The sequence below is a fragment of the Mauremys reevesii genome, linkage group 10 (genome assembly GCF_016161935.1).
Source record: "Mauremys reevesii isolate NIE-2019 linkage group 10, ASM1616193v1, whole genome shotgun sequence".
Taxonomy (NCBI): domain Eukaryota; kingdom Metazoa; phylum Chordata; order Testudines; family Geoemydidae; genus Mauremys; species Mauremys reevesii.
In genome coordinates, this window is record NC_052632.1 from 48,193,080 (window position 1) to 48,220,650 (window position 27,571).

Here is a 27,571-nt window from a genome sequence, read left to right on the forward strand (position 1 = left end):
GGAGGAGGGGGGCTCAGGGCAGGGGGTTGGGGTGCAGGAGGGGCTTGGAGTGCAGCAGGGGGCTCAAAGCAGGGGGTTGGTGTGCACGGGTGCAGCAGGGAGCTCAGGGTAGGGTGCAGGAGGGTTGCGGGGTGCGGCAGGGGGCTCGCGGCAGGGAGTTGAGGAGCAGCAGGGGTGTGGAGTGTACAAGGGGGCTGAGGGCAGGGAGTTGGGGTGCAGGAGGGGTGTGAGGTGCAGGCAGGGAGCTTAGGGCAGGGATTTGGGGGCAGGGTGCAGGAGGGGTTTGGGCTCTGGCCCGGCGCCGCTTACCTGAAGTGGCTCCAGGTTGGCAGCGGCGTGCACTGGGGCCAGGGCAGGTTACCTGCATGCCTGTCCTGTCCCTGGCCCTGCACCACTCCAGGAAGCGCTGCGGCCCCTGCGGGAGAGGGAGTGGAGGGCTTAGCATGCTCTGCCCTTGCTGCGCCTCCAGGTACCTCCCCTAAAGCTCCCATTGGCTGCAGTTCCCCATTCCCGGCCAATGGGAGCTGCGGGGGGCGGCGCCTGGAGGCCAGGGCAACGCATGAAGCCCTCTGCCCCCCTGACCCAGGGGCCGCAGGGACGTGGTGCAGGCCGCTTCTGAGAGCGGCATGGGGCCCCAAGGCGCCATGGGGGGCAATCCTGTGGGCCGGATCCAAAGTGCTGAGGGGCCGGATCCGGCCCACGCACCATAGTTTGCCCACCCCTGGGTTAGACACAGTCAAGCTAGGGCCTTCCTGGGGCAGAAATAACAGATTCTCAACCAGATAAATGCTACCCAGATCACCTTAGAAGCAAACTTTATCAGTCACATGCAAAACCATCCCACCTTCATATTAATGCATTTAGGCTTGTAAAGCTGTGGCCCCTGCTATACTGTCATCAGAATGGCAGGGCTTTTGAAAGGCCTAGAGCATCTAACATGGAATTCGAACAGAAAGGATTAAGGAAGATGTGTTACTCCAGTGGCTAAACAATTTTACTCACATGTACAGCAGCAATCAGGCCGAATAAGAACTGTACTCATCTTCTACAATCAGCCAGTCTGTCCTTCTGTTAATCTTTTCCCCAGCTGACCAGAGCTTGGGACAGTTCCCATGCCCCTGCAAGCTGCCACCACTTAATTTACCATCCGTACCAAATCTGTCTTGGGAGAAAACTAGGGAACAATATTGTATTCTCCTCACCCAGTCTAGCAGCCCATCCACAATGGGGACAGCCATCCTGCTGCAGCTCAGGGCCTTTCAAGCTCTGCATCCACCACAAGCCCATTTCTTAAATCTTTTAGTCAGTTGTAGATCACTCAGAGTTTAAAAAAATAACCCAGGCACTTTAAATGTAAAGTTACATTCTCACTGTAGAGTGGGTCTGTGCAAAAGTCCTGGTGTCGGGGAGGGTACTGGACAGACAGCTTGCTCACCTTGAGATGCAAGCCCCAGTCACCCCTAGAATAATGGATCTTGCCAGTGACATTTTTCCTGGAAGAGTTAGAAGTCTGCTGCCATCTGTCTGCGGTCATTCATTTCTATGGTGGTGTAATTCAGGGAGTGTCTAAAAAATGGGTGAAAATGCGAGAAGGTTAGTTGCTTTGCTCCTTAATAGAGGGTGGATAAAGAGAGAGCCCCTAAGAATGCAGCCTAATACAGTCAGGGTCTCGGGTTCAGCAATTCTGTAGCCTTGGCTTTAGGATTACTATAAAAGCTAACCCAAACCTTCATTTAAAAAAAACCTTCTAGTCCTTATAGTTAGCCTTCCAACTATGAACTAAATGCAACTAGTGGACCGCATTGTCCTCCCAAGTCTGCAGACAAAGGTATTCACTATCCCCATTCAGCTTATGAGTGTTGACTCTGAGGCCTACTAGTGGCAATGCACATAACAATTATTTTCAAGAAATTCAAGTTGAGTATGTGTCTGACTGATTTTTTAGGAATCCATTTTTAAGCCCCCACAGTCTATACCTAAAGTTCCTTTTAAAGAAATGTTAAAGGGTTTTTCTAATCCCCTATTCAGATTTAAGTATTTTTTCAGCCCATGGTAGACTGGAAGAAAGTAAAATTGATTAGATGGTGTCCTGTCAAATATACAAAATAAAAATATTTGAGCAAATGGGGAAGAATTAGTGAGAAAAGAACTTCTCTGCTCTAGTTACAAATAATGTTTAAAATACAGAATTTTTCAAAGCTTTCAATGTGGATAACATCAGCAAAGCCATCCAAGAGCCTATCTATCAGTGATACCACACTAACAACAGGGAGACTGAGACTCTTGGCAGCAGCCAGAGACGGGAACTAGTCGTTAGAGTCAATCTCCCAAAGTGGGAAGTCACATCGCTCCTGCCCTTCAAGGGACAAGAGGCAGCTCCTCCCTAGTGCTAAGAGAGTCCCCACCCCAGGATGCCAGGATCCCCCACACTTCCCTACCCTGTCACCAGGCCCTCCAGCTTCCCCCTGGCCAAAACATAATGGCAGAAGTTATCAGTACAAGCATTCCAAGCAGCAGAAAAACAGACTGAGTTTAATAGGCAGGGCTGCCTGGAGGCGGGGGGGTGGGGGCAAGTGGGGCAATTTGCCCCAGGCACCGGGCCCCACAGGGGCCCCCATGAGAATATAGTATTCTATAGTATTGCAACTTTTTTTATGGAAGGGGCCCCCAAAAAGTGCTTTGCCCCAGGTCTCCTGAATCCTCTGGGCAGCCCTGTTAATATGGCACCCATGGTATTCTATACACTGATCATGGAAACCCTCCATTACAAGATGACCTGAAACTGATAGAGGAGCTGCAGGCTGCTGCACCAGGGGATCCCCACCACTGAATTTAGGTCCAGTCTCTTGTGGAGTGCAGGTCTTTGGGTAGAGCATTAAGCCCCACACTAAGGGCAGGATCATTGGTGCATGATGGGGTAGGGAAGGAGTCACTCGTGGCTGCCCCTGGTACATAAGGCAATGGGCAGACATGATGATTTCTTACCTTTTGAAGTAAGTGGCTGCTACAGCGACTAGTGTGAGTGTGAGCAGGATAGCTCCCAGGACAAAGAGGGCTATTTCCCAGGCTTGGAAGGAGGCTGTGGGAAAAGAGAAAGGGAGACAGGTGGAGACTTGGCTGAATTATGTAAGATATTGCTCATCTAGCAGATACTGCACTTCAGGAGAGCAAGGTTCCTTATAACGAACACATCAGTGACCTATACAGCCCTGTCTTTGCACTTCACTGGGCTCAAGTCCCTGGAAAAAGCTCACTACACAGCATTATTGTTTTAACTGTAACCCGCTTTGAATTGCTGTTGGTGTGGCTGGGCAAAAAGGGGCAGGGCTCCAGGGTGTTTCTGTGGCAGGCATGGCTCTTGTGCTGGGTCAGGTTCAGCCTCACTGCCAAGTCCCTGTCCCAAGGGGGCGGGGGAGGCTGCAGGGTATTCTCTCAGCTCCATGCAGCCAGTGGCCTGTGCTCCCCACTGCCATGGTGGCGCTTCCACATTTATTTACTGTAAAAAAAAAATTGCAGAATTTTAAAATATTATGCACAGAATTTGATGCAGAATTCCCTCAGGAATATGGGGTGCTGTACAGCTGTGATGGTGGGACTGTGAAGGGAGTGCTGGACAGTAGGGGATCTGTGGGTGGGGAGCTGGGCAGGGGGTATGGTGTGCAGGGTGCTCTGCAGTTGTGGTGGAAGGTCAGTGAAAGGGGTCTCTGGGCAGGGGGTGCTGGGCATAGCAGGTCCGGGGGCATTGGGCATAGGAATCTGTGTGGGAGGTCTCTGGGTGAGGGGGTGCTGGGCATAAGGGCAGGGCACTGGGGCAGTGTGGAAGGGGTACACTGGCAGTGCAGGGCTGGCCTGCCAGTGTGCATCTAGCAGTTGTGGGTTTGTAAACAGTGCCCGTGTGCTGGCTGAGTGGGGCAACTCCCGCTGCGCTGCGCCTCATTGTCCCCAACTGGCCCCTCGCTCTGCAGACCACCCCAATCACATGCCTTATTTCGCAAATGGGGGGCCACAAATATGTTTGTCACTAGGCCCACAAAAAGTTAATCCAGCCCTGACCGTGCCCATCATCAGGGTAGCATAGGGTTACCAGATTGCAACTGTGAAAAAATGGGATGGGATGGGGGGGGGGTAATAGGTACCTATATAAGAAAAAGTCCCAAAAACCGAGACTGTCCCTTTAAAAATGGGACATCTGGTCACTTTAGGGTAGCAGAGTGCCTTCTAGAGAGGCATTTCACACTGCTCTCTGAAAAAGATATGGTCTTTTTTTAGTTTTGCACATTGCAAGACTACTACAGAAGTGACGAGACTAGCACGTCACTATTAACTTCAGAAAAGCTGAATCGTCTTACTTCTCTAGGGCCAGGTCCCATTGGCTTCTACTAGACCAGTTTCTGGAGATGAGGGTCTAGATGTCAACTGCTTTAGATCACCCCCCTCATCCTTGTTCAATGCCAGCTGTGTAGAATAACCACCATGGATATTTTAAAGAGCTGGCATTCTAGACCCAGCACACTCGAGCTTGTGGGCAAATCATTGTGCCAATTTTTCCTTTACTCACAGCCATTCTGTGATGTTGACACTGCGTTGTCCAGAGCGACACACTCTTTGTTTGTTTTAAGTACTCTCCCATCCACGGAAAAGGGATGAGGGCTGGCAGCGAAGTCCTTGTGCCAGTTTAGGATTAGATGCTGCTGCTCTGGTGACTTGGCCCACACCTGACCTGAAAGCTTCAACATGGAGTCTGTGCAGGTGAAGTTGAGCTCTGCTGGGAGGCAAGGAAAAGAAAAGATTCTGATTCAGTTTGGATGGGCTGCCTTTCTCCTCCTCACCCCCCATACATCTGCAAAATTTCTATCTCGGTTCAAAAATTCATGAGATTTCAGCACCATCAAATCCAAACCAAAACCAAACGCAAACCCTGCTCCCCAGCCCCATCAATGCACTACTTCCCATCAGCCCATCTCGGATTTCATTCTGGAGAGGTGCTAGGCCAGGCCATAATCAGGTTCCCATTCTAAGCTCAATTTTGTGCCCTCTCTGCTTGGTTCAGTGTAGAAAGGCCAATAGGGATACATCTTGATAAACTGACATGGATAGAAAGTAGTATCCAAGTTACCAGCTTTACAAAATAAAATAGGAGTACTTCACTTCCTGACAAGCAATAGTTCTTACATGTCTCCAGAGCTGGCTTGGCCTACCTGTTCAGATGTGACAAGTAACTTTGGGTGCCTCTGTTAAGGGGAGGCCCAATCCCTGAAGCCTACACAGGGACCAATTTCCAGAAAGTGCTGAGCACCCACCATCTGGAAATTAGGCCCCTTTAAGGTGTTTCAAGGAGGGCATCCAAAGTGATTTATGGGAAGGAGAGGGGGAGGGATAACTCAGTGGTTTGAGCATTGGCTTCCTAAACCCACAATAATGAGTTCAATCCTTAAGGGGGCCATTTAGGGAATTGGGGTAAAAATCTGTCTGGGGATTGGCCCTGCTTTGAGCAGGGGGTTGGACTAGATCCTGAGGTCCCTTCCAACCCTAATATTCTATGATTCTGCACATTTAGGCATTTTAATTTATTTCATGGACTCCTCAATGGGATACAGTCTATAGGACCATTTCTGCTCATGTACAATGCTTGTTTAGGGAGCCATTCAACACAGATTTTTGAATGCCCCTCTCCAAGTTGTATTGTATTAACATTCACCACAGTTCTGATGCACAGAACTCTAGGCTGACACTCCAAGAGGGGGTTGTACCAAAAAATTGGCTTCAGGTAGATGCTTTGGCCAAATCCAAGCCAAAGTTCAGAGAAGGCATTTGGCAGAAGCCTGTTCCAGGCTAAACAGCTAGGAGCAGGGTTGTTTCCCAAGGCACAAGTAGCAGTGCATTACTGCTATTAGAGTTGGTGGGAGTTAGCCACAAATGGCAGGTCACTTTTCAGACCTCCTGCAAGGTGCTGGTACTCTCTTCCTTTCTGCCATGCTGCAAGAAGCACAGGGAAACTAGTTTTCCCCATCCTCCCTGCAGCACTGGCCATTTCTTGGTTATGAGCAACTCACATCAGACCCTCCTCCTCCCTCATGTCCCTCTCCCTAATGGCAGATCCTGCCTCTCGCCACTTCCTTTGCCACCCACCTCGTGTTGGTCAGACCCTCCTACTTTATCACACTCAGGAATTACCTCAGAGTGCCAGTGCAAGAGGTCTCTAAGTGAAGAATATGGTTTGGGAAAGGACCATTTCCTTTATCACCAATGGCTGCCTGTTCATTGCTGTCATAACACACCATCCTCCTTATTTCAGTCAGAGTACGTAGGCTGGGCTGCACTGGGGTTGGGAATAGGAGAAGGGTGATATAAAGTGGATTTTGATGAAGGTGAGTGGGTTTGGTACTGACCGTGTAGATAGAACTGGGAGATGCCACAGGCACAGTTTTCCTCTATGGATTTTGTTAATACCTTCTCCAGGCTGTCATGCGCTCTCTCAGGGTTTGAGGTCCACATAGAGCAATCTAGGGAAGGAGGGGGAGATGTTATTAAAGTGAAACTGGCCCTGGCAATTAGTCTACAACGATATCACCCTGAAAGCATCCAGTCTTGTCTGATCTCAGAAGTTAGGCAGGGTTGGGGCTGGTTACTACTTGGATAGGAGGTCCTGGAACTAGCTTCAGTTAGAGGGTGAAGAGGACAAAATGACAGAGCAGTTGTGAGGGGATTCCACCCTTCTCGTATTGGCCTGAGTTTGTCCATGGCGTTTATGGATCCACTGAATTCAGGCACTGGGGTGAGAGTTGGATTTTCTACAGGCCAGACATGGCAGAGACATTGATGTGGATTTAGTCACGTGTCACCACCAATGGCTGGGCTCATGCCAAGATTCATAAGGAGCTTCACTCCCTTTCCCCTAGGAGGTTTCTAATTTATAAGAACATTTGATATTTCTGCCTGTATGTGGGCCTCTTTTCTGGTTTTCCATAGACTTGTATGCCAGCTTTACCGAATGCTCCCTACTCCCATGGTAACCTAGGTGCTAGTGGCAAGACCAGGCAAGGGGATCAGAACTCCAGTTCCAAGCTTCCTAGCCTGGCAATACTGCACGAGATAGGGGAAGGGGAAAGCCATGTTCCACAGCTGGCTGATGGACTGAGGCAGCTGTCTAACAACAGCCTGGGGGAAGCAGTTTCACCCATTCCTCAAGTAGGCTCTGGCTAAGACTCTGCTCAAATAATGGATTCTTTGGCAGGGTGCAAGGCACTGCAATGAGCCAGAGACACGGAAACCCATTGAACATAGCCCAGCTCCTGAGGGGTTAGGGTTATGTCACCTATGCGCTGTCACCAACCTGAGGGGTTAGGGTTATGTCAAACACTTTGTTCCTGTCGCAGCAGTTAGACCTGCTGGGCTGGGACAGGGTGATTTGCTTTTGGTCCCCGTGACTATGCCCCCGTTATCACCAGAGAGACATGAGGTGGGATTTCCTGTCATTGCTGAAAAGTGAATGGCCTTTCCACAGAGGGATGATCAGAGAGGTGCCTGGAATTAAATACCTTGCCCTGCCTATCAACACCACCCCACCAGTGACAGGACTGACACTCCCAATGGTTGAGTGGCATGGGGCCCCATCACCAGCACACACCCCTCCCCGCTCGCCTCTGAGTGCAGCACAGGCCAAGCTGACATGGTGCACTAATGCATTCATTCTCCACACCATCTGGTTCATATTAGGAGGGACACTCAGCAAAAGTATTTCCCCTCAAATCAGTCCGGGCCTCTCCCCAACGCCACACCACATGAGATGATAGCTCCATCTTACTGAGTGTCAGCAGGCACATATCAAGATCCACAGCAAATGACTTCAGGGGGCAGCTGTTCTCCAAGCCAGGCGTAGGGTCCGAGATGGCATACACCAGCGCAGCACTCACATCACAGCAGGAGCATCGGCTCAGAGACACTGGCCTGTACCCAAGAGAAATGAGTCAGGTCTCACTAATACAGCATTTCAAGGGCTTCAAGACACTCAAGCCACGGCCTCCCCTTCAGAATCCCAGCTTCTGTCAGTGGGGAGGCTCATCCAAGATGGTGGATGGCTTGCTAGGACAGGCATGTTTGTAGAAGGTGTTTTAATCAGCTTTTGCAAGTGTCTCAGACAGGATTAACCAATTGCCTCGACTCTGATGGGGAAGAGAATATTTGAGAGTCTCTGGCCATAGGGAAGGCTATTTGGCTTTGGACAGCTTGATTCTGGTTGGAAGTGAGGTAACAACCCCAATATTGCCAACCTCCAGTGTTCAAAAATAATGAGATTGGCTTGAAAAATCATGAGATTGTTCAAAAAACACCTTCATTTTGGAGTGATCATTTGCCTTCTGGAGTGTTTTCTGAGCCTTTAGTGGTCAAGTGTTTCTCTACACCCGCCCCAGGGCTAGAAACTTTTACACATCCTCACATTCATGCTCACCCCCACTCAGAGACTCATAACAAAACTGCAAGACTTGGCAACACTGTGCTTCTATTCTCCTCATGATGAAAAAGACAATATTTTTCTAGCACAAGGAGCAGCAGTGCAGATCAGATAACTAAGTTACAAACAATTGCCTCAGAAAGTTCTGGCAGACTGATGGCCAGTGGCTCAAACACACCCTTCAGGAAGCAGAGGACCTCAATGCCACTTTTACTAAAGCATCTCCTTTTCCTTGACAAATATATAAGCAGCAAAGTATTTCAATGAACAAGAAATGGGAGTTTACCCACTTTTTGGCTGAAATTAAAGAACTACTCCAACGGGTTTGGAAAGAGCCAAAGCTGATAATTATTTTCTGAGTTTTACAATGGTTTGTGTTCTTTCATATAATGCAACAAATATCCCTTATAAAAAAATACCTACAACATTTTAAAATCAAGAATAAGATACTTGTGTATAAAAATCTAAACCCAGCCTATAGAATTCTATAGCAGAGATGAGATTCTTTAGAAATTACTCTTAAATATAGAAAATTTTACTTAATCACTAAAGAATCCTATTGGTTTCTTTTCTATTAAGTTTTAGAGAACTTGTTCATCGGGGTTGATGTTTGAGAATCATTTTACTTTAATTTCTTTAAGTTTGCTTTCCATTATTATTTGTTACGTCATAAGTGCAGTTTGAGGATGGTCGAGACTTATGACTTCATTCTGCTTTGAATCAGTATATGTAAGACTTCATTCTCATCATGTTTTTTTATTTTAAGGGAGGAAAGACATCAGGTCACACCTGGTAGAGCATTATTGTTCCATATACTACATTCTCCATTGTATCATCCAGTTCAGTTCTACAATTCTCATCACATTCTTATTTGGAGGGTAATAAGGTAGAATGCTCAAGGCTCTTGCAGCTCCATCTTCTGCCAGCTTGGGTCTCCAGGCACAGAAAACCTGGAGACTTTTAAAATGGAAGGCTCATAACATGTTTGGAGTCAGAAGATACCTCACCTCTCCTCTGCACAGGGCACAAAGTGTGATGGACCGAGGCGGTTCAGTTGTCCTCTGCCTGTGCTAGATTCCCATGTGTACACCAGAGCATCCACCAGGTTCTCTAGAGTCACCATCATGCCAACAGGAATTCTTGCTTGACGGCTGTTGTAAACTGCCACAGCGCTGGAACCATGTCTAACAGATGGGGCGTTCTTGACAAACGGCAATTGCTGATCTGAAAACAGTGGGGGATAAGTTGGTGAGCAACCGGACACATTAGGCAGGGCAAAGTGACAAGCCAAGAGCAATGAGAAGCAGATTTCACTGATGCCTCCCTGTTATGTCTCATGGCATATACACAGAGAAGTCAGATAAAACCATTAATACTCTTGCTGGAAGGTTGCAACATAATTTTCTTTGAATTCAGAACAACAGATCCAAAATGAAGAGTGACAAAGCAGGCTGCTTCCTGAAGAGAGGCACAACTCATCCCACTTTACTATAGGCTGTCTGCAAACTGCTGGCTGCTTGATCCAGATTGCACGCTTCTGTTCAGAGCATCCTAGCCAGCAAGCAGGACCCAGAAAAACCCTTGAAATTTGAAGTATCAGCTTACAATTTTAACACTGTTTTCAATACACCACAACCTCAAGAACAGAAATTGAAACTGGTGTGATTAAAAGTTGGTTGAACCTGTAATGAAGCCACTGACTGCTGGTAGCACAGACTGCCCAGCAGCTCAGGCTCTTTACACAGCACAACAGGAATTTAAGGCAAGTAAATGACATGATTAATGCATATGACATGCAAACATCAACCACCATCTATTCCAAATGCCAGGATGGGGGCAGCAGCACTGCAGGGTGTTGGTTCATATAGTTTAATATACAAGTCTATCTATGTGTGTGTAATGCTGGTCAAAGGATTACTGGCCGTCCTGGAGACTGAAGCCTTCTGTTTCTCCACAGAACAGGTGTAGCATCAAGACAAGCTTCCTCCCAACAGCCCCTGAGGGGCAAGAGGAGATTTCTGTCTCCAGGACCCATTCAGCCCTGAGGCAGACTGCTCAGTGGGGTGATTAACACTGTCCATGAGGAGCTTGACTGAAAACATCAGTCCATTTTGCACAGGCTATCAAACATCTGACATATAAACACTATTGACATGGGCAATATTGGAACCAGCATCCTGCAGATCAAAAGCTTCATAGCCCATTATCTATCCCCCCAATGCTGAAGCCACTCAGTCTCCAGCCATCTGCCTCCCAAAAGCTGCTTTCTGGATTTCACCCACCAAAGAAAACCCAACTCTAGACTCAGCATGGGAGTGAAGGAAGCACCTGTATGCAGTACTCTATTGTCAGCCTTACCAGGCCTGGGCGGTCCTGACGCTGCAATCACAAACAGGCCTGTCACCCCGAACTTGCCCTGTAGTGGAATGCTGGCATATGCTTTGCCATCCTGCCCAGAGAAGAACACCAAGGTATATCCTCCCAGGGTGGCTCCAGGTTTGCCCTTCAGCTCAATGAACTGGTAGGGGGCGGTGCTGTTGGCCAGGCTCAGCTCGTTGATTAGGAGGGAGGGGACGGTGGGAGATGGTGCTGAGGAGTTGGTGCAGGCATTCTCCCCGAATGGTGTTATCGTAGTCACCTTGCAGAGACAGAGACACCAGGCTGTGAGGGCAGGAGGGATCCTTTCTATTCTCTTTTCTTTAGGTGGCGGCACCTCTCTTTGCAGCACTGGATTTCTCCAGTCCCACACAACTGCAATCTGACTCCCCACTTGAAATGGGACCCTGCAGCACACGTATGTCCTATGCTCAAGATATGGATGGTTTTACTTTCAAGCTTGATGGCAGCACCTCCTCCCCACAATCTTTTTTTGGGTACCCCCATTTGAGCTCTCTCACAACCACTGTCAGACACCCCATTGTCTCTCTCCCAATTGCACTGCTGGGTCCTTCCACAGTATCATTTCCTTTCCCAACCATCAGAGTTCTTGATTTCACTCATATCTCCTCTCCATGCCACATAGTCCCCTCCCTCTGTACTGAGTCTGCTTGGAATAGGAGGCTCCGATGTCTCTCTACAAATCCCTCAATAACTACAGGTGGCAGCATCACAGGACCTTGTGCCCTTGGCTAGCGAGATTCCTTGCAGCTGCTGTGAACATTCTACCTGCTTCAAGAACATGTGTGACTTTTGGGCCTGCCCAGTCCTCTGCTGGAAAGACCCTTGTAAACATCAGCAGGGAAAAAGAAAATCCTTACAAAGCTTTATCAAAGGAAACTGATAAAAACTTGGTGTGTGCTGCTTAAAGGGGTCTCTGTCAGAAACTAGACATTTTAAAATTAAGAGGAATTAAAAAGAAAGGCACCAAATTCAACCAATTCCAGTTGAGCATGTCCCTTTAAATGTTTCCTTCAAGTGAAAGGAAGTTGGGTGCCATGGATGGTAAATTTTTTACTGCACTTTGGACATTATGCACCAGAGAGGCCGGAGCATTAAAGGTGACTTGGTGTCTGATTTTTCAGGAGGAGAAGATGCCTTGTGCATTTGGGACCCAGTTCAAAGAGGTAGTCCAGGATTTCTCAGGGTCAGAACTTTAGAACCCAAGTTTCCTTCTCATTTACGGTCAGCCGAGGAATCACCTTTACTCATTAAAATCCTCAGCACACGGAGGCTGAGTCTGTGCTTGTTTATTGGCAACCTCTCAGCTCAGTAATTTAGCTGATTAGTCCAAACCCTTTGTTTGGATAAGGTGTAGTGTGGAGCCATCACATGGTTAGCAGAGGGAATAGGAGTGTCAATGAGAGATAGTCTAACCCAGAGGGCACAAATAATAGGCACAAGTGTCTATGAAGAGCCAGCCATATGTCAGCTTGCACAGCTAAGACCTACCCAGTGAAGACCAAACAGCTCCTGTCCCCTACCTGGAAGCTGCTGTGGACTCTGGGGCTCTGGCTGTTACACCGGCTCAGAGACTCATCCTGGCTGCTGTGGGAGTCATCTTCATACAGGATATTCTGCCCTGGGGTCAGTACTTTGAGGAGCTTATCTGCCCTGTCAGACGCCCGGGACTTGTAGACCACTGCATCCACCAGCCCTGCCTCTGTCACAGCCATGCCCACGCTGTAGGTGAACGTGGTACTGTGGTAGAGGGCCACGGCATCTCCCCCATTCTGAATGGTGTTCGGAGGCAGAACAATCACAGGACTTGGGGTCACCCACGCACTCCCCACCAGGAAGTAGCCCTGCTCGTTAGTACGGTAGCCCGTCAGGTTCACCACCCTGTAGGCCTGGTTGTTTTTGCCATTATAAAGGACCAGCCAATAACCATGGAGGTCAAAACGTGTCTGCCCAGTGTAGAGCAGCTCGATGTACTCCATATCCTCCTGGCCTCCTGGATTGTCCGGATTCACCTCATTGATGAGCAGCTCAGCTGCACGGGAAGGTGGCTCACTGGTCCCTTCTGATGAGGCACCTTTAAGAGTGAAAAAATACCATCACCCTAGACTTAGCTTGCATTTTGCTTCCTGCAACTAGACAGGGTAGAGCACTGTATGCAAAATCCCATTAGACACCACCAGGTACCTGCACACACTGCACCTGGACTGGGCAAGGGTAGGTAGTGTCTCTAATTTGCTTTGAAGACACAGGGCCAAATTGAGCGGGGCATCTATGGACAGAGAGAATCTAGGCTGACATGATGACAGTGCTATATAAGAGCTAGGTAGCATCACCAGCACATCCCTTCTCTCTGACTCCCAGGGCTCAGGGCCCCACTGCATTAGGCACTGTACAAACAGGGAACAGAAGACAGTCCCTGCATTACTGCAGCCTAGATACCCCTACTCACCCACCCGTGAGGTGCCCCTTGTACAAGATGTTAGCCTATCAACTCCAGGTTAGGGTAACTCAAGCATCAAGGCACTGCAGGAGTATCACTAAATCCTTCCTCTGGCTCCTCGTGGTACAAGTGACACCAATAGCAATTCCCTCACTTGTTAGTAAGTGGGTGTGAATATGTCTAAGGCACACATGGCCTCTGGGTTTGGCCGATAAAGAATGAAGTGCCACATATTCTCCTCCATGAAATGCTCCAGCACACCCCAAAGAGACATCAGCATTCCCTGCCCACCCCCAGCCCCATCAACCAGCAGGACCAGGGCTTGCCAGTTAAGCCAAGGCAACAAGGTATAATGGAGGTAGTAACTGGATGGAGAGGGGCAGAATTAGGGCAATGTCTCACACTTCCCAGTCAACTAGCATGGAAAAGAATCCTTCTGAAGGAGCTAGAGATGTGTGTCTGACTTCAGATGCCTGCTTTTCCCCGATCGGAATGATGACGGGTACCTGGAGGAGATGCCGTGACATTAGCATCTTTGGAACAGGCCTTTTCCACTGTGGCATTCCAGTTGCTGAAGCTTGCTGCCTTGGGGTTCTCCAGGAAGCTGGTGAAGGCTTGTACCAGGCTGCTCAGCTGCTCAGCTGACTTGGCAGTCAGGAGCATGGTGAATACAAGCTCTGTGCCCTGGCATGTTGTGACAGGATCTGAAGAGGAAAGCAGAGAGGTACATCAGCTTCACCACAGCCACCCCTTCTCTGGAAGCGACCCACAGCTTGCCAGTATATCTTCTACCACCACCCCATTCCCATCCAGGACTGGTTCCCAGCGGTAGAATTTAGCTATATAATTTGAAGTGACGCAAGCTTCCAATAGGCTTCACAGCCCTTCCACCAGCCCGGAGGAGTGTTCTATGATCGAGCCCACATGGAACACCCAGACATAGTCTGCACCCTTTCATCACTACCCCCTTCTTTGTATTTCAGCCTCTGACAGCTGCCCAACAGCAGCCAGGTTTGGACCCTCAGCAGGGTCTAACCATGACAAGCTGAGGGTGGAGTTGTGGTCAGCATCATATCAGCTGGCTCAGCTCTCCATGGTCCTGTTCTACTGCAACAACAGGCTGGTCTGAATGTTCACTACAAAGAGGAAAGCTCAGAGGTACCTCTGCTGCCACACAGTTTAACTTGGGCAGAGCCATAACGTGGTCCCCAGTGCACATCAAAGAGGAAACCTTAGAAAGAAAACCTAGTCTCTGGTGATTACAATCCTGGGGGGAAGGGATAGCTCAGTGGTTTGAGCATTGGCCTGTTAAACCCAGGGTTGTGAGTTCAATCCTTAAAGGGGGCCATTTAGAGATTTGGGGATTGGTCCTGCTTTGAGAAGGGGGCTGGACTAGATGATCTCTTGAGGTCCCTTCCAACCCTAATATTCTATGATTAGAGGACTGACTTCATCTCCCTGCTGTAGTGTCTGTATACTGGGTGGTTAAGGGGCCCAATGTATTAGGACTTTCTCTCTCTAGTGAGCTGGATGGTTTAGCCAGGTTACATTAGAAACCCCCACCACACAAGTCTGAATGACAGTAAAGGTTCAGGGATGGAATAGCAGGGGCAGCTGCCGGTCAGAACTAAAATGCATTAGCAGAGCTATGTATGGGACTACTGCTCACCACCTGTTTGGACCATACATGGCCCAAGCCAGCACCAGTTGTTGTCACAAGCAGCAAGTTCACCCATGCTCAAAAATAAAATAGGTTTCATCATAGGAGGTGGAAATCCATCAGTGAAGCCAGGTATAGCCCATTGGCAGAGAGTGAGCCCCAGCCAATATGGATCTAAGACACCTCTTTCTCACCTTTAAAGTATGCAACAGACATTCCACAATTGCACAGCTTGTCAAGGGCCTGGGCTAGAGCCGTCTGTATCTCATATGACCCAAGGAGCCACAGCTGGCAATCTGAGAAACAAAGAGATTAGGAGTGACTTGAAAAGGTCAACAAGAGCCACAAAGTTCAAGGTTATCACCATCCGGTGCATCTGTAGCAGCTGCAGCCCTGGTCTTGGTTAGAGCCCAAGAGGACCAGATAGGGCTCTAATTTGCATGGAGTCCAGGGACATAGAGACTCAGGAAGTTCAGCCTGGAATTTGTTTGCTAGGAGGAAAGGGAGTGAGAAACCTCCTTGAAGGATGGGGGCATAAAGAATTAGATGCCGCCACTAGCCATCCTCAAGGGTTAAACATACACTGTGTGAACTAGTGAACCCAAAGTCAGTGTGGCTTCCCTGGTTCCAAACAGCTGTTTTCCAGCAAATCACTGGACTTGAGTAACAGGCCTGGTGTCATCTTTCTTCTCACATCTGTGTATTCTCATGTGTTTCAGGAAGGTTGGCTGATCTAGGGAACTCATTAGGAAACCTTGATTCTAGTCCCTGCCTTCCACTTGACTCTCTGCATAACCTTAGGCAAGTCACTTCTGCACCCCATACCTTCCTTGTTAGTGGCTTCTTCCTTGTAAGCATAGTGGCAAGTGTCCCTGCCTGTCATGAGGGGGACCAGGTGGGGGTTGCATTTCAAAAGTTATGGAGAAAGGATTGGGTGAAGTTCTCTGGCTGTTGCTGTTCAGGAGGTCAGTCTAGAGCAGGGGGTCTCAAACTCAAATTACCACAAGAGCCACATGAGGACTAGTGCATTTAACCAAGGGTCGCATCACTGACACCCCCCCTTGCTGCCTCTGGCCCTGCCCACACTCCACCCCTTCCATTAGGCCCCTTCCCTGCCCCACCTCTTTCCACCCCTTCCCTGCCCCAATCCAACCCCTTCCCCGAAGTCCCCACCAAGGGGTGCAGGTGGTGTGCAGGGTGCGGCAGGGGGCTCAGGGCAGGGAGTGCAGGAGGGGTGTGGGATGTGGCAGGGGGCTCAGGGCAGGGGGTTGAGGTGCAGGAGGGGTGTGGGATGTGGCAGGGGGCTCAGGCAGGGAGTTGGGGTGCAGTAGGGGTGTGGGATGTGGAAGGGGGCTCAGGGCAGGGGGTTGCGGTGTGGGATGTGGCAGGGGGGATCAGGGTAGGGGGTTGGGGTGCAGGAGGGGTGTGGGATGTGGCAGGGGGCTCAGGGCAGGGAGTTGGGGTGCAGGGTTCAGACTCCAGCCCGGCGCCACTTACCTAGAGCGGCTCCGGGGTGGCAGTGGTGCGCACCGGGGCCAGGGCAGGCTCCCTCTCTACCTGCCCTGGCCCCAGACCCCGCACTGCTCCGTTCCAGGAAGCAGCTGGAACTGTGTCCCTGCAGCCCCTGGGGGAGGGGGAGGGGCTCAGGGTTCTGTGCGTGCGCTGCTCTTGCCGCTCCTCTAGGTACCTCCCACGAAGCTCCCATTGGCCGTAGTTACCTGTTCCCGTCCAATGGGAGCTGCGGGGGGCGGTGCCTGGAAGGAGGCAATGCGGGAGCCCTCTGCCTCCTTCCCCCTGGCCCAAAGGGGGTTGCTGCCAGCTGCTTCAGAGAGCAGCGCGGGACTCGCAATGCCACAGGGGACAATCCCGCGGGTAGGCAGAGGAGCGAGGGGAGGGCGCGGGGAGCTTGGCGGGCCACACACAAGAGCCCTGCGGGCCACATGTTTGAGACCCCTGGTCTAGAGGATCATACTGGTCTTTTCTGGCTTTAAAAATCTATGACTCTCTGGGCCTCAGTTTTTCCACCTGTGAAGTAGGGATGATGCTGCCTCCTCCCAGCCCCCAAACTTTACCTTTGTAATGAGCTTTGCAAGCTACCCACAAAAAGCATTATAAGTGCTTAAATGTTGTTAACTCTCCAGAGTCACTTCAACTATAAGAGCTGGAGACTGAAGCCTCAAGCCTCCTTAAAGGTGTTATCAGCTTCAGTTCTCCAGGTGGAATCTTCATTCCTGGGAAGAACACAGCTGGTTCTTTTGACTTGCAAGCAGGGCAGTTGGGCTCTGGAAGTCATTGGGCATGAAAACCACCCTTGTGCAGAGTGGGTTTATGCACCAGTGAAGCCCAGAGGGTTTCAGTGGGATTTCAGCGGCTCACAGGCTTAGTGCCAGCTCTCTACACAGGGGTGAGTATCTTTTAAAGCCCCCATTTTCTTTGGGGGGAGGGGAGCACTTCTCCCCTCCTGCTCCTGTCTGTACCCTAAGCTGGAACAACGGAGAAGCAGAGCTAAACAAAGATCATGACGCTGCACTGTACAAGACTGGAGGCCATTTTTCTTTTAGGAAGAATACCTTGTGCTAATCTTCCTGCTGCTGATGGTTTTACAGGTGCTCTAGTAACCCGTGAGCCCCTCCCAGGATGGACAGTAGAAGCTGAAGTTCTAGGAAGGCTCCTTGAAGCTTATAAAGGGAGAATGTCCACCTGTTTGTCCCTTCAGGGCAGTTTCTTCAGTTTTCCCTGGGGGTCTCAGATCCAGGGAGCAGAGAAGGGATCTAGGACCTACCTGCTATATGGAGGCAGAGGGAGATGGGATGGCTGAAGCGGCTGCTGGGACAGTCATTGAACTGTCCTGGCGTGGGGCTGCTGAGGGCATAGATGGAGGGGTCCCGGGTCACGGAGCAGCAGCTGCACCGACTCATGGACATGTTACCTGGCTGGTGGCTGAAAGAGGCAGAGACACAAATTAGAAGAAAATATGATCTGCAACCCAGACTGTTGGTGCTCCTGACTCAATAGCAGGGTGCCTGCACCAGGCATGGATGTTGATGTCATATACATCTGCTTTCCTCACCCAAAATAAAGAGCCGGGGGAGAGACTTCCCTTCCTCTATCACTCCTAGCCTTCTGGAAAGAAACTCAAGAGCTCTTTGGAACCTCTCCACACAGAAGACTGTAGTGTCTTCAACACACCCCTTCTCTTCCAGCATGTCACTGTCTACCCATTTCCTCCATTCCATTCACCCATCACCCATCTGCAGCTCTACGCAGAGTCCACCAGGTGGAGGGTTTCAGTGGATGTACAGCCTGGCCAGAGTAGGGTGATTACCCATCCCTTATTTTGAGAAGTATTGAAATGTATTAAAACTGACAATAAGGACATTTGAAACATTCCATTGAAGCTGAGGATAATTGCATCGTATACCTGAGGCAGTCAAAATGTACACTGGGGAGAAAAATCAATGACATGTAAAGGGAAATGGTGTTTCCCTAAAATGTCCCTTAGGCCTTAGCAGCGTTATACCGATTTAATCCTGCACCCGTCCACACAATGAGGCCTTTTATATCGATAAAAAGGGCTCTTTAAACCGGTTTCTGTACTCCTCCCCGATGAGAGGAGTAGCGCTGAAACTGGTATTGCCATGTAGGATTAGGGTTAGTGTGGCCATAAATCGACGATATTGGCCTCTGGGAGCTATCCCACAGTGCACCATTGTGACCGCTCTGGAAAGCCATCTGAACTCGGATGCACTGGCCAGGTAGACAGGAAAAGTCCCGTGAACTTTTGAATTTCATTTCCTGTTTGCCCAGCGTGGAGCTCTGATCAGCACGGGTGGCGATGCAGTTCCAAATCCAAAAAGAGCTCCAGCATGGACCGTATGGGAGATACTGGATCTGATCACTGTACGGGGAGACAAATCTGTTGTATCAGAGCTCCTTTACAGAAGACGAAATGACAAAGCATTTGAAAAAATCTCCAGGCTATGATAGACAGAGGCCACAGCAGAGACTCAGCACAGTGCTGCGTGAGAAGTGTAACGGAAAGCCAAAGAATCAAATGGACGCTCATGGAGGGAGGGAGCGGGGACTGAGGACTCCAGCTATCCCACAGTCCCCGCAGTCTCCGAAAAGCATTTGCATTCTTGGCTGGGCTCCAAGTGCCTGAAGGGTCAAAAACATTTTCCCGGGTGTTTCAGGGTATATGTCGTCAATTTACACCCTTCCCCCACCCCCAAAAGAAAAGGGAAAAAAATCATTTCTCGCCTTTTTTCAATGTCACCCTATGTCTACTGCATGCTGCTGGTAGACAGGGTGCTGAAGTGCACCTCTCCTCTCCCCTCCCCGGTGGCAGACGGTACAGTGCAGAAGGACTGGTATCCGTCCTCGTCATCAGCCCGTGAGTGCTCCTGGCTGGCCTCGGTGAGGTCGGCCGGGGGCACCTGGGTAAAAATAGGAATGACTCCTGGTCATTCCCAGCAGATGGTACAGAATGGCTGGTAACCGTCCTCATCATAGCAACTGGGGGCTGAGCTCTATCAGCCCCCCCGTGTCATGTCTAAAGAAAAGATTCTGTACTGCCTGGACTATCATAGCAGCGGAAGGCTGGTCTCCTCTCCCCCCTTACCCTTTACTGTCCTGCCTGGACTATCATAGCAGCTGGAGGCTTCCTCCCCCTCATTTTATCTCACTAAAAAGTCTGTTTCTTATTTCTGCATTCTTTATTACTTCATCACACAAATGGGGGGACACTGCCACAGTAGCCCAGGAGGGTTGGGGGAGGAGGGAAGCAATGGGTGGGGTTGTTGCAGGGGCACCCCCTAGAATGGCATGCAGCTCATCATTTCTGCGGGATCTCTGGGGCTCTGACACGGAGCGGCTGTGCTCTCTGGTTCTCTAGTACACTTGCCCCATATTCTAGGCTGGACTGACTATTTTTAGACAAAACATAGGAAGGGAATGACCCAGGGAGTCATTCCCATTTTTGCCTATGCGCCCCCGGCCGACCTCAGCGAGGCCAGCCAGGAGCACCCATGATAGCAGCAGGTGGTACAGAACAACTGATAACCGTCATCTCATCGCCAATTTACAATGGCAGATGGTGCAATATGACTGGTAACCATCTCTGCTATCTTGCAAAGGCAAATGAATGCTGCTGTGTAGCACTGCAGCACCGCGTCTGTCAGCGGCATCCAGTACACATACGGTGACAGTGACAAAAGGAAAAACAGGCTCCATGATTGCCATGCTATGGCATCTGCCAGGGCAATCCAGGGAAAAAGGGCGCGAAATGATTGTCTGCCGTTGCTTTCCCGGAGGAAGGATTGAGTGACGACATTTACCCAGAATCACCCGCGACACTGTTTTTGCATTGGGATCTCAACCCAGAATTCCAATGGGCAGGGGAGACTGTGGGAACTATGGGATAGCTACGGGATAGCTACCCACAGTGCAATGCTCCGGAAATCGACACTAGCCTCGGTACATGGACGCACACCGCCAAATTAATGTGCTTAGTGTGGCCGCGTGCACTCGACTTTATACAATCTGTTTTACAAAACCGGTTTATGTAAAATCGGAATAATCCCGTAGTGTAGACACACCCTTAAACAAAGCGTTGTCCCTTGTTTTTCATGTACTTTCCCTTAATTCCAGCCAACAAAGGTGGCCACCTGAGGCCAGAGTGAGCTGGCCTAATAAGGGAAATGCTTGCACTGAATCTCTGAGGTTCGAGCTCAGGATGCAGTTGCTGGCCAGGGTGGGAGACAATGGAACAAAGCAGCTAAAAATTAAGACAGGGACCAAATTACCCAGCTCAGATCCCAGGGATTAAGGATGGAGCCCAGAGTGTAAACAGCTGCACAGACTATAGCTGCTTCGCTCCTGGAGCGCAGGGCACCTTTCTGGCTAGAGGCAGACTCTGCTCCGTGTGGAGGGCAGAGGACTGTGGGAGGGAGGAAAGTGTCTAGAATGCCCAATTTCCCAATCCAAGGATTAAATCACAACTAGCTCTGATGCCGTCAACAAGAGTCCCAGCTTTTTTCCTTTGAATCCTCCTCCTCACTGATAAAGAGACAGCTTTTCTCCAGCTTTGGAGCTAGGACACTGGGCATCATTTTAAACAATTAGATGTGCCCTTTCAATCCCAGTTCCTCTGTTAATACCACAGACAAGAGGCTTTTCTGTTGTCTTCTACCTACCTGTCCACCCAACCCTGTCCATTCCATTTCCTCACCCTGCTTACGCCCCACCTCGCCCATTCCACCATTCACTGCCCTAGCCTTTCCAGAGCCCAGGATGTGCCCATCAGTCACTTGTGTGCATCTTGGTTAGCAAGCATCAACATGGTTAACACTTACTAATCAAGATGCAGACATTTAGTTGGTGGTATTCCTCTAGAGAGTCTCTTTCTAAATGAGAGCTGTGGATTGTGGGAAATGGGGTGGATGATGGATCCAACCATACCAGTCATAAGATTGGTGGAAGAAGCCAATGATTTTTCGGGGGTTGAGATGGGCCAGTGTGTTCTAGTCTAGACTTGAGCTCAAGGAGGGGAGATTGGCAAGTCAAGCAGCTGGATAAAGGTTGGTGTGTGATGAGGCCACCATCAGGCTGAACAGAAAAGGGGCATGCATACAGGAGAGGCCGCCCGCTGTGTTACACATGGGTCATGGCTTGACCAGAGAAAGTTCATGTTATACAGTAAACCAATTGCTATCAGGGACTCCCCTACATACCTCTCACGGGTGACCAAGACCTTCTCAAGGGTCTGCTTATTGCTTTGGAAGAGCAAAAAACAATCCATTAAGCAAAAGTCCTTTCAGACCCCATCAACCCTGCTCTACTGGGCTGCCTTCTCACCTGTTTTTCTCATAGGCATGTCTCCCAGGGGTCAGGATCTCCAGGAGCTCTGGGTCTGCACTCCCGTTGCTCGTGTACACTAAAGCATCCAACAGGTTGGTAGCACATGCTGCTTTCCCCAATGTGAAACTGCTGCTGTTTCCAACGTACAGGGCGATGGCTTGGGAACCAGTGCTGAGAAGAGGGCTGCTTGAGTTTGGTGGGAATGGCAGGTCAACTGCACCGCAAGGAGGAATGAGAAAGATTGGAATAGATGCAGTGAATTAAAAACATACAAACTGGCAACAACTCAGCAGGGAATTAACAGAGCTCAGGGTCAGCAGATCACATCATGTAGCACAGGGAGAGTTCATTTCAATTTCTAGCTCTCACTCTAACCCCTACCTTTCCCTGTCATTTATACTTCCAACTTTGACAAAGAGCTTTCTTTTGGGCTAAAATATCCCATCCATCACTGTGCCCAAAGGTGGATTTTGTGGGGGGAGTTTTAGCAGAGCTGGCTCTGCTGTATGAATTCTACTTGCATAAGGAGACAAAACTCTACCCCTGTGTTCTGATCAAATAACTGACATGCACAAAATTGGAAACAAGAAATTCTGACGTGCTTTTATTCAAACTTGGCTTACTCCTCAATGAGATCTGCAAAACAAGCTAAGCCTGAAAGCTGAATATACTGTAACTCACTATATACAAAGCTGTTAAAAAAAAATCCATTTTGTATTCTATTATCGTATTTAAGTATAAATGTGTGATATAAAGTGACTATATGTTAGAGGCATAAATACAAGGGGACAGAACTAAGGTTGAAAGTTCAACCTTAATTTTGATGCATTTCCTTATTTCCCCCCTCATCCTTATTGTGGCACTGACACTAATTTATTTCATTTGTTAGCTGATTGAAATTGCAGGAGGTAGAATGTTAATAATATTTCTATAGCACTTTCAACCCAAGAATCTCAAAGTGTGAAACATTAAGGAATGAAATCTCAGTACTCCTATGAGGCAGGGAAGTCCTGTCCCTGATTTACAGATGGGGAACAGACACAAGGGATTGAAGTTATTGACTAGAGTCACAGTGGGACAGTGACAGGGCTGCAACTCAATTCCTAGTCCTGTGCTTTGGCTACTAACTTGGGCATCCTAGTACGTTGCTCTGCTGGAATTTGGCCTGTACACTATTCTCTTTGTTGCTCAGAACCTTGGAAGCACTGGGGCCTAGATCTCTACAGTTGCCACTGGCCAGGATTTCAAATGAAACTAGAGGTTTTGGGTGCCTCAATTTTGGTGGGCCTCCTATGATTTTCAGAAAGTGCTAAGTGCCCACTCTCTGAAAATCAGGTCCTTTGAAGGTGCCTCATTTTGGGGGCCCCCCCAAGAATGTAGGTACCCCCAAATCACTACCCTTTTGAAAATCTTAGCCCCCCCCCTCTCAAAAATACTAACTAAAAACCCCCCATAAGTAGTATGAGCCAAAAGTTCAACATCTCACCTGAAACATGGCATCTCCACAGGCAGCACAGCATCTCCTACTGCTATCCTGGGGAACTAGTTTCATACTGACTTGAGAGCCTCTTGCTGAATTATCAACATTAAACTTATTCCATGGGAATCTCCTATCCTATCAGGCTATCCCTGCTTAGCGTGAGACAGGAGATCACCACAGCCAGAGATAGTATAGCTTGCCAGTTAGCCTGAATCCCCTTAGTTTTTCATAGATCTCAAACCCCATTAAAGTACAGACAGTTCTGGTGTAAATTTAAAACACTATCTTTCTGAAGGAAAACCGGGACACCATTAATGGGACTGCTGACAGTCTGAATTTCGGCAAGAGAAGTAGAGATTGTTTGGCGTGACTAGTGTTTTAAAGAGACATGTTGACTTAAAAAAAAAAAAAGTTGGTCAGAAAATGTTTTACCTGCTGTTGCTACAAGTAGAACAAAGTTACTGTGGAAAAAGATTTCCGTTAACTTTGTGCATTTAGCAGCACTTTTAGTTTCCTTTTTAGTTAGTTTCCACATTTGTATGAGTCTCTCTCTCAGTTGTACGGGAGAAAAACAAAATGTAAGTTCATATATGGCTTTAACTACTGCCGTATCTAACATCACATTCTCCTTGTGAGGTAGGTCAGCACTAGTACCCACTCTGTGCACAGTGTCTCAGCTGTAAGTGGCTTGTCTAGGGTCACATAGGAAATCTGTGGCAGAGCAGGGAATTGAGTTCCAGGCCAGCAACCTAACCACTAAACCATCCTTCTTACACACACACCCACCCCCGAAAACATGACTACAAAACCACAGTACTTGGAAGGATGATTCAGGCAAAGGACCTGAAACTGCTTTTAGCACATTTGTTTTAGACTGATTAGATTTCACATTGGTGTCTCTCTAAGTGATCAACCTGTTATTTAAAAAGTAGCCAAAAGTTCTGGGTATCTAATGTAACTGAACTGCTTGAAATGCATATTGCAGTTTAAAAAAGTATAAATAAGCGATGACTAACAATCCTGACTCACAGAGTTACACAAGATGGTCTGCGGAGTCAGTGTCTCCACCAGCCAGATTCCTCTGTTCAGCTGGCCAAGTTTAGTAACATATTTGCTCCCCACCCATTTCTCCACAGGAAATGTCAGAAGGGGGGGGGAGGGGGAGATAGCTCAGTGGTTTGAGCATTGGCCTGCTAAACCCAGCATTGTGAGTTCAATCCTTGAGGGGGCCAGTTGGGGATTGGTCTTGCTTTTGAGCAGGGGGTTGGACTAGATCAGTGGTCCCCAACGTGGTGCCCACAGGTGCCATGGCACCTGCTGGGGTATTTATGTGTGCGTGCCTAGCAGGGGAGAGAAGCCACAGCCCTGCACCTGACGGGGACAGAGAACTCCAGGGCTGCAGGAGCCGGTGTTCTCGGTCCCCAGCAGGTGCAGGGCCCGCCTAGTGCCCAGCAGGGGAGAGAAGCCGGGGCCCCACGCCTGCTGGGGACAGAGAACATTGGTGCCCGCAGCCTGCAGCCCCGGAATTCTCTGTCCTTCCAGCTTCTCTCTGCACTGCCCAGAACTGGCACCAAAAAAACCCCAAAACAAAAAATGCTCCAACTCTGCAGAATGGACAGAATGTTGCCCCATAGCATGTGCTGCCCCAGGCACGTGCTTGCTCCACTGGTGCCTGGAGCCGGCCCTGTATGTGAGTTAATTGTTGGTGCCCACCCCACTCTTCTGAAAACATGAATGTGCTACTGGCCACAGAAAGGTTGGGGACCACTGGACTAGATGATCTCCTGAGGCCCCTTCCAACCTTAATTATCTATGATAAGCCAGGAGAAGTTCAGATCCCAGTCAGTAACTTCACAGTTGGTTCATAAAGAGAAAACACTACACTGATCTCATGGGGATTGGGGTTTTTATGTGGGTAGGGAAAGTACTACTTAGCCCTTACACAATGGTTGCCATTAGAGGGTCTCTCAAGAAGAGGGTGTCAGCCCTGTATTATAGATGGGGAAACTGAGGTACAGAGCAGTGAAATGACTTGCCTAAGGTCACCAGCTATAGAGCTTGGAGCAGAGCCTAGTTCCCTCACCAGCACTGCTTCTCTGGAGAAAGCAAACAACACTTCCTTCTACAGTCCCCAAAATGGGATCAAATCCCTATCATGAACTCCCTCCAGGTCTTTCACATTTGGGGCCCGCCTCCAAGGAGGAGGGAGTGAGGAAGGAGAAAGGTGAGTGATGACAGGAGGACAGTAAGACTCTGCTGTCCTTGCACCCATAACCCCCACTCTCAGATGTTCACAGTAGTCTGAAGAGTGGGATCCTACCTGGGGTTCTGGCTTGTGCAGGACCAATGAGAAATAGCCCCTCAGGAGAGGTTTTGCCATAAACATCCATGAAGAAATAAACCCCTTTGGTCTGTCCTTCGATCAGCACCAGAACCAAGTCCCTCAGGGCAGTGGAAGGAGGTCCCTGAAGTTCAATGAATTCAGACTCCCCAGGAGAGGTAACAGCATGAACCTCACTGATTAGCACGGCAGAAGCATTCAGCTGGGAAGAGCGGATGCAGTGGTTATCCTTGCCTGGGGTGGGCATGGCCACTTGAAAGATCCACTGAGAACCCTCCCCATGGCACCTTTCTATCGACTCATCTGTGGTCCTGAAGGAGGGATCCTCCAGGAAAGCATCTCTGTTGGGGGTCAGCACACTGAGCAACATGTCCGCTCTGTCACTCTTCCTGGACTTATGGACCAAGGCATCCACCAGCCCGTCACTGGTGACCCTCATGCCCTCCTGGTAGTTCCTCTTCCCATAATACAGAGCAATGGCATCAGGCCCGTTCTGGATAGTGTTCTTAGGCAAGATCACGGAGGGCTGGGGTTTCACTGTGGAAGACCCAACAAGAAAAAACCCTTGATTATCAGTGACTTTGCCCTGAAGGTTCAGGACTTTGTAGGCCTGGTTGCCGTTGCCATTGTAAAAGACCAGGTAGTAGTCATCCAAGGGGGCCTCTTGGCCACTGGTGTGATAGAGCTCCACAAACTCAGAGGTATCTTCCCCCGGGTTGTCTGCATTGATCTCATTTATCAGGAGCAAGTGCTCTGTCTTCTGGTTCTTGATGAGGTTTTGAGCAGATGTCTCATGAAGCAATATGCACATAAGCACCACAGTAGCCACCAACTGTCTGGCTCCCATGGCAGAGGCCATTAGCTCTCCCAAGTCCTAAAATGCTGGGATTTCTATTCCAGTTCAAACCAACAGGGTGCACATGTTACGAGGGATGGATGGAATTCTGTTCAGCAACACCATCTTCTTGCCATGATTGGATGGCGATAAAAGACTTCAAATCCAGGCACTCACAGGAGACCCACAGCGCTTCTGGCACCCCAGGTGTACAGAATAAAGGGGAAATGCCACACAAATCTGCTTGAAAGGGGATCAGTAGGATGAGGGACTTCCCAACTCTGCTCCTTGAAAAGAGAGAAAAATATATAGTAAGGAAGGAACTTGACAAAAATCCCAGTGGAACTTAATGGCATTAAAGAGCTCTTTGTATCCAACTGCATCTGCTACAAAGCTTCTCCACTGAACACCACAACAACCCACCCTTCCCTGTAGCTCTCTTAGAGAATGCAAAAATGGGACACTGGCAAGTGACAGTGCAGGGAAGTCCCTCGACCAGCTTTCTATCCAGACAGACAGACAGCTCCACTCCAACCCCCTAGTTACCCATCAGCCTGATGAGTTAAGTGGCTCACGAGCCCCAGTATTAGTATCTTCCTCAAAGTGCCTGTGAAGGGGTATACCAGACCCTCTGAGGCCCCCTGCTGGAGACCTCACAGCCCTGTCATGCCCTGCCTCAAAAAGAGAAGTGGAGAGGGTCCTCCAAACTGCCTAGAGTGGCTGTGTGGGACACAACCAATCAGGGCCCAGCAGCCTAGTATAAGAAGAACTGCAGGGCCAGGGGTAGTTTTTTGCTGGAGCTGTAGGAGTATGGCTGGTGTGTGACTGGCTGGTGGAGCTATAGAACCCTGGGCAGGGCAGGGCTAGGGTGACCAGATGTCCTGATTTTATAGGGACAGTCCCAATTTTTGGGTCTTTCTTATATGCTGTCTGGTCACCCTAGGCAGGGCTGCACTGCCAGAAGCTGGGGAGAGCGAGAAGGAGCCCCGAGCTAGTTGCTGGGACTCCATTAGGACAAGGGTGAAGACATGTAGAGCCACAGGGAAGTGGCCCAGGGAATTAGAGCAGCTGTGTGACATACCCCTGGTCTTCACTATGAGTTTAGGTC

The 27,571-nt window shown here is 49.3% G+C and overlaps 1 protein-coding gene across 6 annotated transcripts in view; it reads right to left on the minus strand.

Annotated features, from left to right (window-relative positions):
• Positions 1–787: 787 nt before the first annotated feature.
• The window catches only part of LOC120373706, a 39,125-nt gene continuing 12,341 nt past the window's right edge, over positions 788–27,571 (minus strand). For 2 of the 6 annotated variants that reach the window (XM_039492478.1, XM_039492480.1), the window contains exons 2-14: positions 25,608–26,744; positions 21,805–22,021; positions 17,732–17,889; positions 15,144–15,245; positions 13,796–13,993; positions 12,373–12,923; positions 10,811–11,090; positions 9,460–9,676; positions 7,805–7,947; positions 6,390–6,503; positions 4,559–4,765; positions 2,986–3,079; positions 788–1,566 (exon numbers count right to left, since the gene is read on the minus strand). In XM_039492478.1, coding sequence (XP_039348412.1) covers positions 1,503–1,566; positions 2,986–3,079; positions 4,559–4,765; positions 6,390–6,503; positions 7,805–7,947; positions 9,460–9,676; positions 10,811–11,090; positions 12,373–12,923; positions 13,796–13,993; positions 15,144–15,245; positions 17,732–17,889; positions 21,805–22,021; positions 25,608–26,487 — 3,225 coding nt within the window. In that variant the 5' untranslated portion in view covers positions 26,488–26,744 and the 3' untranslated portion in view covers positions 788–1,502. Of the gene's footprint in view, positions 1,567–2,985; positions 3,080–4,558; positions 4,766–6,389; positions 6,504–7,804; positions 7,948–9,459; positions 9,677–10,810; positions 11,091–12,372; positions 12,924–13,795; positions 13,994–15,143; positions 15,246–17,731; positions 17,890–21,804; positions 22,022–25,607; positions 26,751–27,571 lie in introns of all 6 variants that reach the window. The other 4 variants (XM_039492477.1, XM_039492479.1, XM_039492482.1 and 1 more) reach the window with 3 other exon arrangements.